The sequence below is a fragment of the Muntiacus reevesi genome, chromosome 3 (genome assembly GCF_963930625.1).
Source record: "Muntiacus reevesi chromosome 3, mMunRee1.1, whole genome shotgun sequence".
NCBI classification, from domain to species: domain Eukaryota; kingdom Metazoa; phylum Chordata; class Mammalia; order Artiodactyla; family Cervidae; genus Muntiacus; species Muntiacus reevesi.
In genome coordinates, this window is record NC_089251.1 from 130192312 (window position 1) to 130209266 (window position 16955).

At 52.9% G+C, this 16955-nt stretch overlaps 1 protein-coding gene across 2 annotated transcripts; it reads right to left on the reverse strand.

Annotated features, from left to right (window-relative positions):
- Window positions 1-1923: 1923 nt before the first annotated feature.
- SLC11A1 (solute carrier family 11 member 1) lies at window positions 1924-13122 on the reverse strand. Of its 2 annotated transcripts, XM_065930590.1 has the most exons (15): window positions 12847-13122; window positions 12165-12298; window positions 11061-11183; window positions 10631-10750; window positions 9434-9540; window positions 8941-9011; window positions 8532-8599; window positions 7975-8130; window positions 7200-7358; window positions 5774-5863; window positions 5541-5660; window positions 4982-5131; window positions 3428-3501; window positions 2592-2745; window positions 1924-2457 (listed from the first exon to the last, which is right to left on the reverse strand). In XM_065930590.1, exons 1-15 carry the CDS (start codon window positions 12917-12919, stop codon window positions 2344-2346), a joined length of 1713 nt encoding a protein of 570 aa, XP_065786662.1. In that variant the 5' UTR covers window positions 12920-13122; the 3' UTR covers window positions 1924-2343. The 2 variants fall into 2 exon arrangements, 1 of the variants encoding a protein (XP_065786662.1); XR_010662424.1 differs by lacking the exon at window positions 3428-3501.
- Between the last annotated feature and the right edge of the window lie 3833 nt (window positions 13123-16955).

The following is a 16955-nucleotide window of genomic DNA, read 5'->3' on the forward strand; positions in this document are numbered from 1 at the left end:
GTGAGTCGGGAGGTCTGGGGGTGTGTAGTGATAAGAGTTGTGGGTGGAAGCTTTTGGGGAGACTTAAGGTGTCAGGCCACTCCCAGCTGGAGGATTCTCTAGTTAGATCTGAACACGGGGGTGGGGGGTGGGGAGGGTAGCCTGGGAGGACCTGGGCTACTGGGAAAGGGGCAGCCTTTTGGGTAGGGATGGGTCCGGGCAGGGAAATGACTGGCCTTGGCCTGACCTCATGGCTAACCTCTTACCCAGGCCCAGGGCCACCCCTCAGCTGGCCCTTTGGTCCCCTCCCTCTTCCTCCCCACCCCCCCCCCCAAGTTCTAAGTTCCAAGCTTGACTGCTCATGTGACCAGCCGGCCTGTTTCTCTGGGGAACTCCCAACAAGGCTGTGTCTCTAGCTTTTGCACACACCGATACACAACCCCAACTCCTGGTATGCTCACCTCCCCCTTGAGCGTTCCCCCTCCATCTATTCAGTTTTCAAAATGCTGTCTAGTACTTGATTTTCTCTGGACTTTGCCTCAATTTTTGCAGGTGTGCTGACACTGTTACCGGTTTGTTGTGGTTTACTTACCGCCCAACTCCGCCAGGTTAGGCTTTATTTAGAGACTGTGCCTCCCTACCCCATGTCCAGCACAGACCTGGTGCCCAACTAATGCCTAGAGAATTGTTTAAAGAGGTGGACAAGGGGTATAGCTGGCGGCACCTCCGGGAAGTAGGGGAAAGGGTCTCCCCTTTCTTGGCTACCTGGCCCCCATTCATTCCCTCTTCCAGTTCCCGTGGGCCCCATCTTCAGGGCCAAGCCAGGAGAGGAGGATTGGGCAGATTTCTAGTCCGGGTATCTCGCCACCGTTGTGTAGGGTGAGCCAGACCAGTCCCATCCCAGTCTTCTTAGAGGGCCCCACTTGTCTTGTTGCCCTTTTAAGAAAGAGGAAATTCTTCTCATAAACAAGCGCCTCAACCTGAGCGCGGAGCCCGACTGCCTGCCCCGCTGTATCCCCGGGAAATCGGGGGTACTTCCAGGCACACCGCCCACTCCAAGCTCAATCCAGGGGGAAAGACTGGCGGCCCCTCCTCGCCGCTGCTCGCACCGGGGCTGGGGGCGCGGGGGGGGGGGGTCCCAGAGACTGGAAGAGGCCGGAGGAGGGACTTGGGGGAGCCTAGAAACAGCTTAGGGAACGTCTGTAAAGTGCAGCCCCTGCTAGGGGCGAAGGGGCACCGGGCCGCTCCCTACGGCCGAGGGGGTTCCCCGCCCACGAAGCTCACCCCCCACCCTCCAGCCTGGGCGGATTCCGAGGCCCCCCGGCGCGAGGCCGGAGTGACCGCCTCCTCCTCTTTGGAGGCGGGGAGTACCGGCGCTCGGAACCGTCCCTTGCCCCTAGGGGGAGCTGGGAGACAGCGCCCTGGGAGCGTCTACTGCGCAGCGTGGGAGTCTCGGCCGCCTGGTCCCCCGGGGAGATGGCAATGAATTGGGCCTCGGAGGCATGGACTCTTGGGTTCTTTGTGACCTGGTGCCCGAATGGAGGGGAACCACGCCCTCGTTCTACTGCCTGGAAAATGGGTTTCGGGTGGAACCGAATGGCTGAGGCCACTCCAGTTGAGAGTAGGAGCGAGAGGCAGACATTCGAGGAGGGGGATACTTGTGGGTGGTTCAGGGATTTCGTGCTTGCCAGTCTCTGTTTCCCTTCTCTTTTGGATTAAGCGGTGAATTATCATTTATTTGGGCTTCCCCAGTGGCTCAGCGGTAAGGAATTCGCCTGCAATGCAGGAGATGCAGGCGATGGCGGTTCCCTGAGTAGGGAAGATCCCCTGGAGGAGGGCATGACAACCCACTCCAGTGTTCTTGTCTAGAGAATCCTATGGACAGAGGAGCCTGGTGGGCTTAGGTTCATGGGGACGCAAAGAACCTGACACGACTGAAGGGGCTAAAGCACAACGGCATTTATTTAGCATTTTCAAGCTCTTATTTTTAAGTCAGTTTGGAGCCTGGGTCCCGCCCTGGACTGGGTGGGTCTGTCAGATCACTCCTGTGATAGTGGTCAGTAAAAACTTTTGGAATTATGATTCTTTTGTTTTTAAATCTGAAGTGCTAGGCTCTGCGTTCAAGTGTCTTATTTACAACCATTGCAAGTTAGGTGTCCCCATTTTATAGTCAAGAACACTGAGATCTGAGCTAGGAAACAGCAGGTCCCTATGGAACTCACGTCGTCCGGCTTCCAGAACTCCCTCTCTGTCTTGCTGTGTGTGAGCACACACGCACGCGCACACACACACACACACACACACCCTTGTTTGGCAGGCCACTGTGCCCACTCATCCCACCCGTGGCCAGGCCCTGGTGGGCGCTCATCCCGAGGTCCTCCCCTTCACCTGATCCTCTTCAGGAAGCCCATACAGAAAGCGTTGGTGGGAACTGTGGGTCAAAAGAGTGACTCCCTGGGTGATGAGACAGGTCCAGACCTGAGGGAGGGGCGGCTATGAGGAGGGGAGAAGACCCACGAGGAAGCCCCCGGTGCATCCCCGCTACACCCTCCATCTGTGGTCTCCTCTCCTTGCCTCCCCCACCCCCCAGGCACCCGCCGACCCAGCAGTACCAGGTAGGTGGTGAGGCCCAGATAGGCTGCAGCCAGCAGAGCTACAAGGCTGAAGTAGGCAGGGTGGGGAAGGCTAGGCACGTAGCTGATGACGAAGTAAAGGTTGACAGCGCAGACCAGCACCATGATGGAGGAAGTGATGACTTTGCTCACCCTTGGGAATGAGAGGGAGATTTAGGATCGGCTGCATCACCCCCAGGGCCCACAGTCAGCCTGGAGCTAACGCAGGCTTCCTGGGGCTATGGGGTCTGGTGCAGACCCCTGGCCATTTTCTGCCTCCTGGGCTGGCCAGGCACCACACCAGCAGGATTTGGCAAGAGTGGAGGCTGAGGTCGGAGAAGGCAATGGCAACCCACTCCAGTACTCTTGCCTGGAAATTCCCATGGACGAAGGAGCCTGGTAGGCTGCAGTTCATGGGGTTGCTAAGAGTCAGACACGACTGAGCGACTTCACTTTCACTTTTCACTTTCATGCATTGGAGAAGGAAATGGCAACCACTCCAGTGCTCTTGCCTGGAGAATCCCAGGGACGGGGGAGCCTGGTGGGCTGCTGTCTATGGGGTCGCACAGAGTCGGACACGACTGAAGCGACTTAGCAGCAGCAGAGGCTGAGGTGAGGGGGAGGAGCTCAAGCTCTAGAAATAGCCCCTGGCTCAGGATTCCAGTCCCGGCTAGCTATTCCTCCCCTTTCTAGCTATGTGACCCTAGGCAGGTTTCTTAACCTCTCTGATCTTATCAGATACTCCTTATCTGGAATAGTGAGAATTCCTACCTCTTGATGGTTGTGAGGATCAAGTGTGATAAGTAAGCCCAGTGCTGGGGTTGGGGAGTACTCACAGGCCATTAGCAAACTCCTGCATCACGGCCGGCATGCTGGTGAAGGTGAGGATGGGCAACACAGCGAAGGGAAGCTAGGAAGAGTCAGAAGAAGGGGGCTGAAGGACCCTGCCGTTAGAATACAGTGAGGAGGGGAGGAGCAAGCCAGGCTCCAGTCACCCTCTGCTTCACTGTGCAACCTTGGAAGTCCCCTAACCACACTGAACCTGTTTCTCCACGTCTATGGCTTCCACTGTGTGTGCTAGTCGCTCAGTTGTGTCTGACTCTTTGGAACCCCACAAACGATGACCCACCAGGCTTCTCTGTTCATGGGATTTCCCAGGCAAAAATCAATTCAGTTCAGTCACTCAGTCGTGTCCGACTCTTTGTGACCCCATGGATTGCAGTACACCAGGCTTCCCTGTCCATCACCAACTCCCGGAGCTTACTCAAACTCATGTCCATCGACTCGGTGATGCCATCCTAATCATCTCATCCCCTGTCATCCCCTTCTCCCGCCTTCAATCTTTCCCAGCATCAGAGTCTTTTCCAGTGAGTCATTTCTTCGCATCAGGTGCCCAAAGTATTGGAGCTTCAGCTTCAGCATCAGCCCTTCCAATGAATATTCAGGACTGATTTCCTTTAGGTTGAACTGGTTGGATCTCCTTGCAGTCCAAGGGACTCTCAAGAGTCTTCTCCAACACCACATAGTTCAAAAGCATCAATTCTTTAGCGCTGAGCTTTCTTTATAGTCCAGTTCTCACACTGATACATGACTACTGGAAAAACCATAGCATTGACTAGATGGACCTTTGTTGGCAAAGCAGTGTCTCTGCTTTTTAGTATGCTGTCTAGGTAGGTCATAGCTTTTCTTCCAAGGAGCAAGCATCTTTTAATTTCATGGCTACAGCCACTATCTGCAGTGATTTTGGAGGAATACTGGAGTGGACTGCCATTTCCTTCTCCAGGGGATCTTCCCAGCCCAGGGATCGAACCCAGATCTCCCACTGCAGACAGATTCTTTACCGTCTGAGCCACCAGGGAAGCCCCAAGGTTGTGGGGGCTCCAAAGCAGGAGAAAGTGTTTGGGGGCTCCGGCCCCGGGCTATCTGAGTGTGCATCCTAGCTCTGCTGTGCTGTGCTTAGTCACTCAGTTGTGTCCAACTCTTTGTGACCCCATGACCTGTAGGGGTCACCAGGCTCCTCTGTTCATGGGGATTGTCCAGGCAAGAATACTGGAGTGGGTTGCCATGCCCTCCTCCAAGGGATCTTCCCAACCCAGAGATCGAACCCAAATCTCCCACTGCAGGCGGATTCTTTACCATCTGAGCCACCAGGGCAGCCCCGAGGCTCTGCTACTGGTCATTTAATTGTGTGCATCAGTTTTTCCATCTGCAAAATGGGGGAAATGGCAGTTTCTACACCCTGGGGCAGCTATGGGGAGTACCAGAACCTTGTAGGTAAAGTGTGTTTAGAATTGTGCCTGGGAGGTGGGGGAGTCTGGGGAGGTAGGGAATTGCTGTGGTTCCTGTTTGGCCCCACAGGGCGGAGGAGGTGGCAGGGCCCGCAGGCTTACCAGCAGGCTCTGCAGAACATTGAGCAGGTCGTTGAGGCCTGACAGGTCCCGCAGGTCCCTGAAGACAGCCACGAGCACAGTGGGCAGGATGGCGCAGGAGCGAGTGAGCAGGACTCGGGCGAAGCGTGACCACCGCAGCTTCAGGAAGCCCTGGGGCATGCAGTGGGGAACTTGGTGGTGGGATGCAGGACAAGGGTTCCAGGGGAGGAATCCTCCATCCTCCCTCAGCCCATCTGATACTTGGAGGAACCCTCTGTTTTTCCATCTTTGAAATGGGGACAGCTCTGTCTATAGTTGGTGGTGAGGGGATAGATGGGGGAAATTGGGGGCGAGGTTTTCCCCCCTACAGCTGATTGCTGAAGCCTAATCCGTTTTGGAGAAAAGGCTCCTATTAGTCCTGGGTGAGTCTCTGGCCTCACCTCCCTAAATCTCAGTTTTCTCATCTGTGTAGTGGGGCTTATAATGGTACCCATTGGGCTGCCTTAAGGATCAAGGAGGCCCATGTCCGAGTCCTGAGTGGTCTGCCTTGTGCTCGGACACCGGCCCCGCCCAGTCACACCTCCATCACAAACTGTCCCGCGTAGGTGCCGGTCATGGTGGAGCTCTGCCCAGCGGCCAGGAGACCCACGGCCCAGATGTAGAGGGCTGCAGGGCCAAAGAGGCAGCCCAGGATCACGCCCTGGAAGAAGGGGTGTGGTCAGACATGGACCCACCCCCCCTGGCGCAGACTCCGCCCCTGAAGTGGGCGTGGCGAAGGGGGTCCCGCTGGATCCAGCCCCGCCATTCGCTTACTCCTTGGTAAATGTCCACTGCCACGGTCAGGTTGTTCCTGGGAAAGATCGTCGCATAGTCGTGGAGGCTGCTGTTGGCACAGATGTTGAACTGCGGGCAACAGGCAGTAGGAAGGAGATGTGAAGCACACACTCAATACGGGAAAATCAGATCTCCAAGCCTTGACCAAGGGTTGAAAACTGGATGGCCCACAGTCTGCATCCAGCCCGACATATTTTGCGTGGCCAACAATTTTTTTTTTCTTTAATGTGAATTTGTTGACAACGTTTACAATTGGGAAGCACTAACAAGCCGGGTTTCTAGCTTCTCTTTGATGGTGAGAGCTGGCATTACCACAGAGACCAATTGGCTGCCAGTGACTCAAGCAAACCCACAGGCCCTTCTCCCTTACCTGGGACCCACAGCTCTGCGACTCGGGTGGTCTCGAAGACAACGTGTGACTATAGTTTGCCGTCCTGTTTAGATCTCTCTCCTTGTGCTAAGGAGCAGAGACTCACAGAGGGGTATGACCTCACAAGGTCACTCAGCAAGGCATCCAACAGTGCCTGTGTGCCCGGAGTCCTGACTAGTCTGTTCCGGCCCCACCAGCCCCCTTTAGTGCCTCTGGACAGAGATCCACCCCAAAAACTGAGATAGACCCAGGTCCCAAATCCCAGAAAGCCAGGGAGGAGCTGGTTGGTTCCTTCTCTTTCAGAGTCCACTCAAATAACATCTCATCCAGGAGGCCTCCCCTGGCCACCTGGGCTAATGTAGAAGCCCCTCCCCCACCACACCCCCAATTATGTTTCATAACCCCCTTTATTTTCTTTACAACATTGTTCATATTTTCCTTTGAAATCAATCAACTGATTGGTTGATTTTTTTTCCAGTTTGCTCACTGCCTCCAAAGTTAATCTGCAAGAGAGCAAGGCCATTGTATCATTGGCTGCCGTATTCCCATGGTCTAAGACACTGGGTGATACATAACAAATACTCAATAAATATTTGATGAATGAATGATGGTTTATCTGCTAGTAATGAAGATTATCACTAGAAACTCAAGAGAAGAAACTGACTGCTGCATATTCCCAACCTCACACTCATGCTTAGGCAGGCACCCCCTCCCAGAAGGTTCTCCCCACAGCTGGCTGGGCAAATCCTGCCCATTCTTCAGGTGCAGCTGGAATGCTGGGTCCTCCAAGACTCAGCTCGCTCCAATAACCTCCCCTGGATGTGTGTGCCCTGGAGCCCCTGGTGTGGGGGCTGACCCTCTACAAGCCTAGAGGGGGCAGCTATGTCTCCCCAGTAGGGTGGGAAAGGGGCTCCCAGTCAGAGGCCAGGGTCAAGACTCCCTCCCCTACCAGTGCAAAGACTCAAAGGGCTTAGCTGCACTCTTTGGAGTCCCCCACAGAGCTTGAGGGGCGTGAATATGTGGGGTGTGCCTCACCGCAGCCTGGTTGGTTTGCTTGTAGAAGGCTTGCCCAAAGACAGTCATGACAAAGAGGTTGATGAGGAAAGAGACAGACAGGGCGATGGTGGCTTCAATCAGGAAGTACATGTTGGCTTCTCGGATGTCCGCCCGCCGGGACCGGTCTACCTCTCGAGACTATGAAGGTAAAAGGACGGAAGCATCGAAGTCCCTTAGAGTTGTCCCAGAACTCTCTACCCTCACACTCTACTTATGTTCCCCTAAACCCCGTTCTCTCTAAAGCCCCCTTGCATGTTAGTCTGGGATAGTCCTTTGTTTCTGTCTCAGGACCTTTGCACTTGCTGGTCCTTCCACTTAGAATATCTTCTCCCCTAATCTTCCTTCCCATCCTTCATGTTGCAAAAGTCACCGCCTTAGAAAGGCCTTTGCTGGCTACCTTTTCTAGGGGAGCCCTCCTCCTCAGTCATCCTCCATCAGGCTGCTCTGTTTTGTTTCTTTCAGAGCATCTTTCACAATCCATTTCTTTCCTTTACTATTGACTTGCTCATGGTCTGCCTCCCCGACTAGAAATGCATGCTCTAAGAAGCCAGAGGACTTATCTGTCTTTTCCCTCACTGACCTTCAGCTCCCAGCACACAGTAGACCCTCTATTATTATATATTGAATAAAGAATGATTCGCTTCCCTCCTAAATTCAGAGGCCCGCGTCGAAGGGGCGGGGCTTCAGCCTTGGGGGCGGGGCCAGCATGGCTCTAAGGGAGAGCGCACGTCTCCCTCCTCTCCAATCTGCTCACCTTGACCAGGGAGGAATGCAGGTAGATGTTGTGGGGCATGATGATGGCGCCAACGATGCCCACGGCCTGCAGCAGCTCGGGCTGGCCGCAGCCTGCGCACGAGGGCAGGAACAGGCCCTGAAGCAGTGCTCCCTGGGCAGGCCGTGCCACCACGTACTGTGGGGTGAGTGAAAGTCGCTCAGTCGTGTCCAGCTCTTTGTGACCCCATGGGCTGTAGGCCATGGAATGCTCCAGGCCAGAATACTGGAGTGGGTAGCCTTTCCCTTCTCCAGGGGATCTTCCCGTACTGTGGGGAGGTGCCTCGTTAAGCCCCGCTCCACCCCTGAGTCTCGGTTCTACCCTCCAGTCCACTTCCAACGCTGGAGTTGGGGGAGAGGGACTGGAGGCGGGGGGGTGGGGGAATGGAGGGGGAAATGGGGGGTGGGGGTGGGGGGTGGGGTGGGGTGGGGGTGGGGGTAGGACATGGCTAACGTCCTCTCCCCTGTCCTGTCAGGCTCTGCATGGGGCAGAGTAGGGTGGCTTTGGTGCAGGGCCCTGTTATGGCTCTGGCTTCCCACCTCATAGCCGAAGGTCAAGGCCATTATGGTAATAAGAAATCCAAAAAAGGCTTCCAGCTTCCGCAACCCTAGGGTGAGAGCAAAGGGGCTGAACAACAACAAAAACCACCCAAAACCAAAATTGTAACTTAAGCAATTATTAATGACTGATATCCTGAGCACTTTGTTCCTGGCACTGTGCCCTGGGCTTGACCGGTGTTACCGCAGTGAATCCTCCCAGCAGCCCTGTGACCTCTGTGCTAGTATCTGCGTGTTGTAGATGAAGAAACACTACTCTAAGTTGCTCAAGGCCGTGCAGAGTGAGGTTGCTCAGAGCCCTTCTCCCAGTTCACCAGAGCACCATTACATTCATTGCCAGCCAGCCCCCTCCTCGCCCGAGTCCTGCTGGGGATGAGGGGCACACACCCACCGTAGTTATCCAGGAAGAGGAAGAAGAAAGTGTCCACGATGGTGATGAGGACACCACCCCAGAGTGGGATTCTGAAAGCAGAGTGGCCTGGGTCAGCCTAGCCCGGTTGAGGAGTCTAGATCTCCCACCCTCAGAGCTAGAGACCGTGGAATGGGGCCTCCAGGGAGCAGGCACTCAAGTGGCCCCAGACAGCTGAGGGAGAGGGGAGCCAGGGTGCTGGAAACCTAAAATGGCACCTCCATGCTGGGCAGGGGACCAGCGTGGTAGGGAGCTTGGGGCTGCAGTACTGAAGCCTGCAAGATGACCAACATCTGTCCGATTTGCAGCAAGTTGCTTTACACATCTGGGTCTCTGTTTCCCCATCTGGCAGATTAGGTAATAACTGAGTCAGAGATGACTGCAGGATGAAGTGGTCAGGGGGAAATAGAAGGCCTGGGGAGGAAGCGGCAGCTGTTCCCAGCCCTGGGCTGAAGAGCTCGGGCCCCTCGAGTACCGTCCAGCAGAGAGCAGACTGAATGCAATAGCCGTGCCAATGACTTCCTGCATGTCTGAGCCCACGATGGCTAGCTCGATGGTCAGCCAGAGGAGAATGCGGGGCACCTAGGGGAGGACGAAATCCCGTCAGCAAGGCTGTCTCTTGTCTCAGTCCTGCACCCACCTGTCTGTAGCTGGCTCTATATGCCTGGGCTGGAAACCTGCAAACTACATTTGCAAGTGTAGCCTTGCCATTTGGCTTCATGGTGCCATGGTGGTTTCACGTGTAAAATTAGAAACGTCAATTAAATAGAGTCGGGAGATAGGAAGAGGAAGCTTCCGCACCCTTCAAAGATAGCAGAGCCCAAGAGAAAGACGACTCTTCTTTGCTGGAAAGGACTTAGGCACTGAAAAGTCATGGACTCTTTGCTATCAGCCTCCCAACTTCCCTTTTCCCTCCATAAAAGTGTTCTCCTTCCCTTGTGTAGAGTCCTTGCAGGTGGCCCCCCATGGCTACAGACCCTGAATTATCATTCTCTGCTGATCCTGAATAAACTCATGTTGGCTGGAGAAACATCTGGCCTAAAATATCTGTTTTAGGTCAACAGTAAGAAATATTGAAGGAAAATTAAAAAACAGGAAGAGATCTTTTCCCTCCTGCTTCTGGAGCTGACCCCAGCGAGGGCGCCACGTAGCCTGGGCTCCAATCAGCAGTGATGACAATGTTTCTAGAAGCTCGACAGCAAATGATGGTCCTTGGGTTTCTGTCCAGCAGCTTTCTGATCTCTGGGTAACACCTCCTTCTCTTGCTCCTTCAGCTCTGTCAAAACCTTTGTGACTACATCCTGCATTAGATGCCTTTGACCAATCCATTGGTATAATTTCTGTTTGTTTGCCTGGACGCTGACAACAGCCAAGTCCCCAGTGTCCACCCCAGCCAATGATTATTCCACACTAGTTTTACCTCGCCCCCACCCCGTTTTCCCGCTTAGGCAAGTCACTTCCCCAGGTATCAACGTCCTCTTCAGTAAAAAGAGCAAGTTACCTCTAGCATCCCTCCCATTCTGCATTCTATTGGTTTGAGCCTCAGCCTTATCTATCACGTGGACTTGCAATGCTCCACTTGAGATGATATCTTTATTTGATCATCGAAGCTTTCAATGGCTGTTTGGGATTTTGTGGCTAGATTCTTCCTGTCCAGGGGTGCCAAGCTCACCTTAGGGTAGTAGAGGTGGCAGACCTCGCCCAAGTCCTTGCCTGTCACCACGCCCAGCCGGGCAGCCAGTCGCTGGCAGAGCAAGCCCAACGCTGTGGCCCACAGCAGCACCCAGAGCAGCTGCGAGAAGGTAGGGAGAGGCCGTCAGCCAGCGGGGCTAGTTTCTGATAACCCCCAAATTGCTGGGACCTTCTAACCTAGGACACTCACTGGGGAGAGGATGGGGGAGACAAAGCTGGAAGACAATGCCCCCTACACCCCACATTCTGGCATGGCTGCCTTGGAGACCCTTTTCTGGCCCATTTGAACTTAACACCCGTTCCCGGCAACTCTGGCCAGGAAGGCCACTCTGGGGAGTTGTGGCAAAGCTGGGGGTCTCCACCCACTTAGCCTGGTCACCGCCCTCCCCACGGTGCCCCGACTCCGTCACTTTGAATCCAGCCACAGCCCCAGCCTGAAGATCTGACTCGATGTTTCCTGGGTCCAGGAATGCGATGCTCATGAGGAATCCAGGCCCCGTGAAGGCCCACAGCTTCCGCAGGCTGAATGCACCCTGTGGAGGGGAGTGGAATGAGGGGTCTTGGGTGGGCACAGCTGGCCTTGGCCAGCACCCAGTTGATACCTCCCCAGGCTCAGAGGCCCAGGCTGGCCAGCCCTGCCCTCGATTCCCCATTCCTGGAGCTATCACCTGGAGGGTTAGTGGAGCACATGGGTGGGAAGGACTTAGGATTTGCTGAATCATGGCAGATCAGCTGTCTGGATAGGTCAGTTCTGCAGTCTACACCTGATTGGCCAGCCTCATGCAGGCCCTGACTCAGCAGATCCTCAGAGCCCAAAGGGAAGCTTTCCTGGGTCAGACCTCCCTGGTCCAACTCCTCCCTCCACAGCCCCTTCTCAGACCACAGGGCCTCCTCTCTCAAGTCCACCAAGCCGAGGGTCTCCCCACACCCATTCCGGGGAGCCTGAGTCTCTCTGCAGATTCTGGAAACGCAGGATGACGTGGAAAGAATCTGTCTGCAGTGCAGGAGACCTGGGTTCAATGCCTGGGTTAGGAAGATCCCCTGGAGAAGGGAATGGCTATCCATTCCAGTATTCTTGCCTGGAGAATCCCATGGACAGAGAAGCCTGGTGGGCTACAGTCCATGGGGTCGCTGAGAGTCTGACATGACTGAGCAACTAACACACACCCTCTCCCAGAAGCCAGCCCGTCGGCGTCACCTTTCCCATGCCCTTATCTGCTTCCTTTCCTTAAATATTACAACAAATCCTTGAGGCTGCAACCCAAACTCATCCCGGCTCCTTTCCCCTTCTTAGGAGAGCTGAGATTCATTTAAAAAGCCACTTGGAATTTTTAGACAAATACTAAGCACAGGGGACAGAAGCAGGAGGGCGCCAGTTCCCATTGTCCGTCACTGCGGCTCAGAGCCGGCAGGGGCTGGCCCTGATCTTCAGGAGACCTCCCTCCCCAGGCTACTGAGATCCCGCACGATCCGGTGCATCCTGAAAGCCCCCAGGAATTCTCCAGCATTCTCACCGATTCTGTATCCGGAATGGGAATCTTCTCACTTAGGTAGGTCCCTCCGGGAGGCGCTTGCTGTGGCCCTGGACTGAGTGGGCTGGAGATGGAGCCATATCTGGTCCCTCCCTGCTTTGGGGGGCCCATGTCACCTGCGAAAGGCCCCATGAGCCTTGGTGAGTGACCTGCCTCTTTCTGCTGGCCCAGGGTTAAAGTCATCTGTCCTCTTCCCCCCGCTCCTCCTGGCAGAGAGGAGAAATGAAGGCCCCACTGAATCAGAACCCTTCACTCCCATCTTAGGTTCATCACCTCCACCCATGAACCGGACACTCCAGAAGATGTGTAAGAAGTGGAGCCTTCAGGGTTCCCTCCTTCCATGGGAGGGCAGAGATTCCCAGATCTAGTTCTCTCTCCACGGAGGATGTGGAGAGGGACAGGGGTTCCGAGGAGGCAAAACACACCACCGCGTACCCCGGGGCCACATCCCTGCCGCCTGCAGGAGCCAAGGAAGCTGCAAGGGCTCTGGGTTCACAGAAACCAGGCTCTGCCCTTGGAGGTGTGAAGAGCCCAGCCCCAGGCTGGTGTCTGGAATTGTGGTTGAGATCCAGACTCCCACGGTGCAGCAGGGACTTCCCTTGCCTGCCCTGACTCTCCCCATCACACCCCCACTCAGGCTCTATCCCTGGAGGGGGCCGCTCACCTGGCATGAAGACCGCAGACTCAGGCAATCTCTGTGAGAGTGGCTGGCGTGCCGGGCAGCCCCTCACGGGCATGGCAAGCCTGTGCTTCCTCTCTCGGCAGTGGTGATCGTGCGGGTCCACGCCCTCTTGCCCATCCTCAGCTGTCCTCACACACTGGCACGTTGTGAAACACTTTCCAAAGGCAGAAGTGGCCAGTTCTGGAGGAAGGGTCTGGGTGGCCGCAGTAAGGACATTTGTTCCCCTCCTGGCCTGAGCCCCACAACACCTCTGGCTCCCTTCCAGGCACCCTGAGTTCTGCGCCTCTCCCAAGTTAGCTCTGATTTTGGACAACTTCCTGCCACTTGGGCATGCATGTCTAGATCATGTGACTGCCCGCCAGCCCACCCTCACCCTGTATAAGCAGTCAGGTCCTTCTCCTTTTCAATCTTGGGTCCCAAGGCCACTGGGAGGAAGGGAGTTTGATGGCTGTCTAGGTCTCAATGTCCCGCTGACTGCCTCAGAGGGAAAGGTCTTCCGGCCACTGCCACAGGGACATACATTGAAGATTCAGGCCAAAGAGATCCTCAGAAAAAAGAGGCAGTGGAATTCTGGTTTTGGTTCTGCCACTGATCCACTTGACATTGTCACCAGATCACGTCTTGTCTCTGAGCTTGTTTCTTCAGTTAAATCAGAGGTTCAGTCTAGCTAAAAAGTCAAAAGGTGCCCAAGGAGGCCAGGCAGGTAAGATGAACTATGAGACGGTTGGGAATGAGAAGAACAGTGCTGGCGCAGTGCTCAATTCCAAACGATGCTCAGCCTCAGTATCAGGGGGAAGTAATAGGGAGTGGTGGTGGTTTAGTCGCTAAGTCGTGTCTGACTTTTGCGAAACCATGGACGTAGCCCACCAGACTCCTCTGTCCATGGGATTTTCCAGGCAAGAATACTGGAGTGGAGTGGAATGCCATTTCCTTCTCCAGGGGATCTTCCCAACCCAGGAATCGAACCCAGGTCTCCTGCATTGCAGGCAGATTCTTTCCCGACTGAGCTATGAGGGAGGGAGGGAGTGGTGGAGACAAAGGTCATAAACTCTGTCTGAAGAGTGCGGTGCTCACAGAGTTCCAGCCAGTTGTCTATGGGCTGGATTCCACTTTAGGATGATCAATCTGTTCGCTCTAGACCCTTCCAGCTCCCAATCTCTTCTCCTTGCCACCTGCCAGCTCCCTTATCCCCCCACTTACCTACCTCGGAGTCTTCTCCCTGCCATGCCCACTCATGTCCTCTAACCTGTAACCTTTCTTTTCTGCCAAGAAGATTCAAAACTCAAATTGTCATGGGCTTTCCAACTCCAAAGTCTGGGCCTCCAGACACAGAGAAAATCAGGGCTTGTTCCCAAACCCAGACTTGATCTGGGATATGATATTTCCCCAGGCTGAGTCAAAAGCTTGAGCCAAAGCTTGGAAACCCAGGGTGGTGGGAGGCAGCCAATTTCCTGGCTCCTTGTTGATGAGAGAGGCTGGAGGGACGGGAGAGGCAGGGGTAGAGGGGTGAATGGTTGAGTCACAGATGAGAGAGCAGCATAGTGGTTTGTCACTGTGCAATCTTGTTGCTCAAGCCACCAGCCTTGACCTCTAGGGTTTACACAGGTTTGCAATCACTACTTTGGACTCAACGTGGGGTGGCTGGGGGATAGGGCTGGGGTAGGAGGCTGTGATGGTTTAAATTTTGTGTGTCAGTTTGAGCCATGGGGAGCCCAGTAATTTGGTCAAACATTCTAGGTGTGTCTGTGAGGGTGTTTTTGGAGGACATTAATATTTGAATCCCTAGACTAAGTAAATCAGATTTCTCTCCCTAATGTGGGTATGATCTAATGAATTTGACGAGAACAAAAGGCTGAGTAAGGGATAATTCTCTCTCTCGATGAGTGCCTTTGAACTGGGATGCTAGTCTTCTCCGGTCTTCAGAGTTAGTTTGGACTAGAACTTATATCATCAGCCCTCCTATTTCTCAGACTTTCAGACTCAGATTGGAATTGTATATGCCATTGACTCCAGGGTCTTCAGCTTGCAAATCTTCGGACTTCTTGCCCTCTATACTCTCATGGACCAGTTCCTTATTATCTATTTATCTACCTTATCTGTTGGTTCTGTTTCTCTGGAGAACCCTAAGACAGAGGGCCTCCTCTTTGCATTTTTTGTGAGGCCTTCCCTACAGTTAGGAACTTGGTGAGTGTAACCGATTTAATGATTGATCAAACCCAGCACAAACTCTGCCTTACACAAGAGGCAGTATGTGTAATGGTTAAGAGCAGGGCTTTCTGGCCAGTGTCTCCATGAGCCAGAGCTCTGGAAATCTGCATAGTGGCCCCCTCAGATCTGGAGTTGTTGCTGAATACTAAGCCCTACAAGCATAGAGTGAGATTGTTTGAAGCCCAATTCGATCAAAATGGATCACAGTCTTAAATGTAAATTTAAAACTAAAAAACTTTTAGAAAAAAAAGTAAGGGAGGGAATTCCCTGGCAGTCCAGTGGTTAGGATTCTGCATTTTCACTGCTGTGACTTGGGTTCTATCCCTGGTGGGGGAACTTAAGATCTGTAAGCCACAAGGCATGGCCCAAAACAAAAAAGAAAAAAAAAAAGGTAGGAGAAAATCTTCAGGATCTAGGACTAGACGAAGACGTGTTAGACTTGACACCAAAAGCGTGACTGATAAAGGGGAAAAGGATGAGTTGGACCTCATCAAAATGAAAACTTTTCCTCTGTGAAGAACCATGTGAAGAGAATGAAGACAAAAACTAAAAATTCAGAGAAAATATTTACAAACCACGTATCTGACAAAACTCCAGTATCTAAAAATAGGGAACTCTCTTAAAACTCGAGAGTGAAAACACGAACGGTCCAATTGGAAATGGGCGGGAGTTCCCTGGTGGCCAGGGGTTGGCTTCGGTGTTTTCACTGTTGTGACCGGGGATTCAGTCCCTGGTTGGGGAACTGAGAGCACACGTCTCATGGCGTGGCCAAAAAAAAAATAAAACGAAAAAGAAATGGGCAGAGGTCATGAACACACACTTCACCAAACAGGACAAGCAGAGGGCAAACAAATATATGACAAGATGTTCAGTGTCGTTAGCCATTAGGGAAATGCAAGTGAAATCATAATGAGGTATGACTACATCCCGATCAGAGTGGCTAAAATAAAAAGTAGTCACAATATCAAATACTGATGAGGATGTGGAGAAACGAAGTCAATCACTCATATATTGCTTGTGGGAATATAAAATGGTATAACCACTCTGGAGATAGTTTGGAAATTTCTTTAAAAATTGAAGATGTGGTCTTCCCTGGTGACACAGTAGTAAAGAATCTGCCTGCCAATGTAGGAGACGTGAGTTCAATCCCTGATCCTAGAGGATCCCAGTGCGGTGGAGCAGCTAAGCTGGAGCTCCACATCTATTGAGTCTGTGCTCTGGATCCTGGCAGCCTGCATACCCCACCTTCTGAAGCCCGTGCTCGGGGACAGAGAAGCCACTGCAACGAGAAGCCCCCACTTGCCACAACTGGAGAGGGCCCAGGCTCAACAATGAAGACCCAGCACAGCCAAAAATAAATAAAATTATAACCCCCCCAAAAAAAAAAATTTAAAAATGCAACTGCCATATGATTCAGCAACTGCACTCCTGGGCTTTTTTTTTTTTTTAACTGGAGAAATGATAAAAGCTCAAACTGGAAACAATCCATACCATTCTTCAACATGTGAATGGTTAACCAAAGTACAGTACATCCATACCATAGAATATACTGTGGTATTCACACTGTATACTATGGTATACATGTATCCTAGAGAGGTTAAAACTTATGTTCATACTAAAACCTGTATATAAACGTTTATAACAGCTTATCTCTAATACCCAAAACTAAAATTAGCCTAGCTGTCATTCAACAGGAGAATGGTTAAACTAAGTGCAGTACAAACCATTGATTACTCTTTAGCTATGAAAGGAACAAATTACTGATATACAGAGTATATACACAGTATATACTACTGATATACACAGTAACTTGGGAGAATCTCCATGAAATCATGCTAAATGAAAAAAATCCATTTGTAAAGTCTTCATGTATTACTATTTCA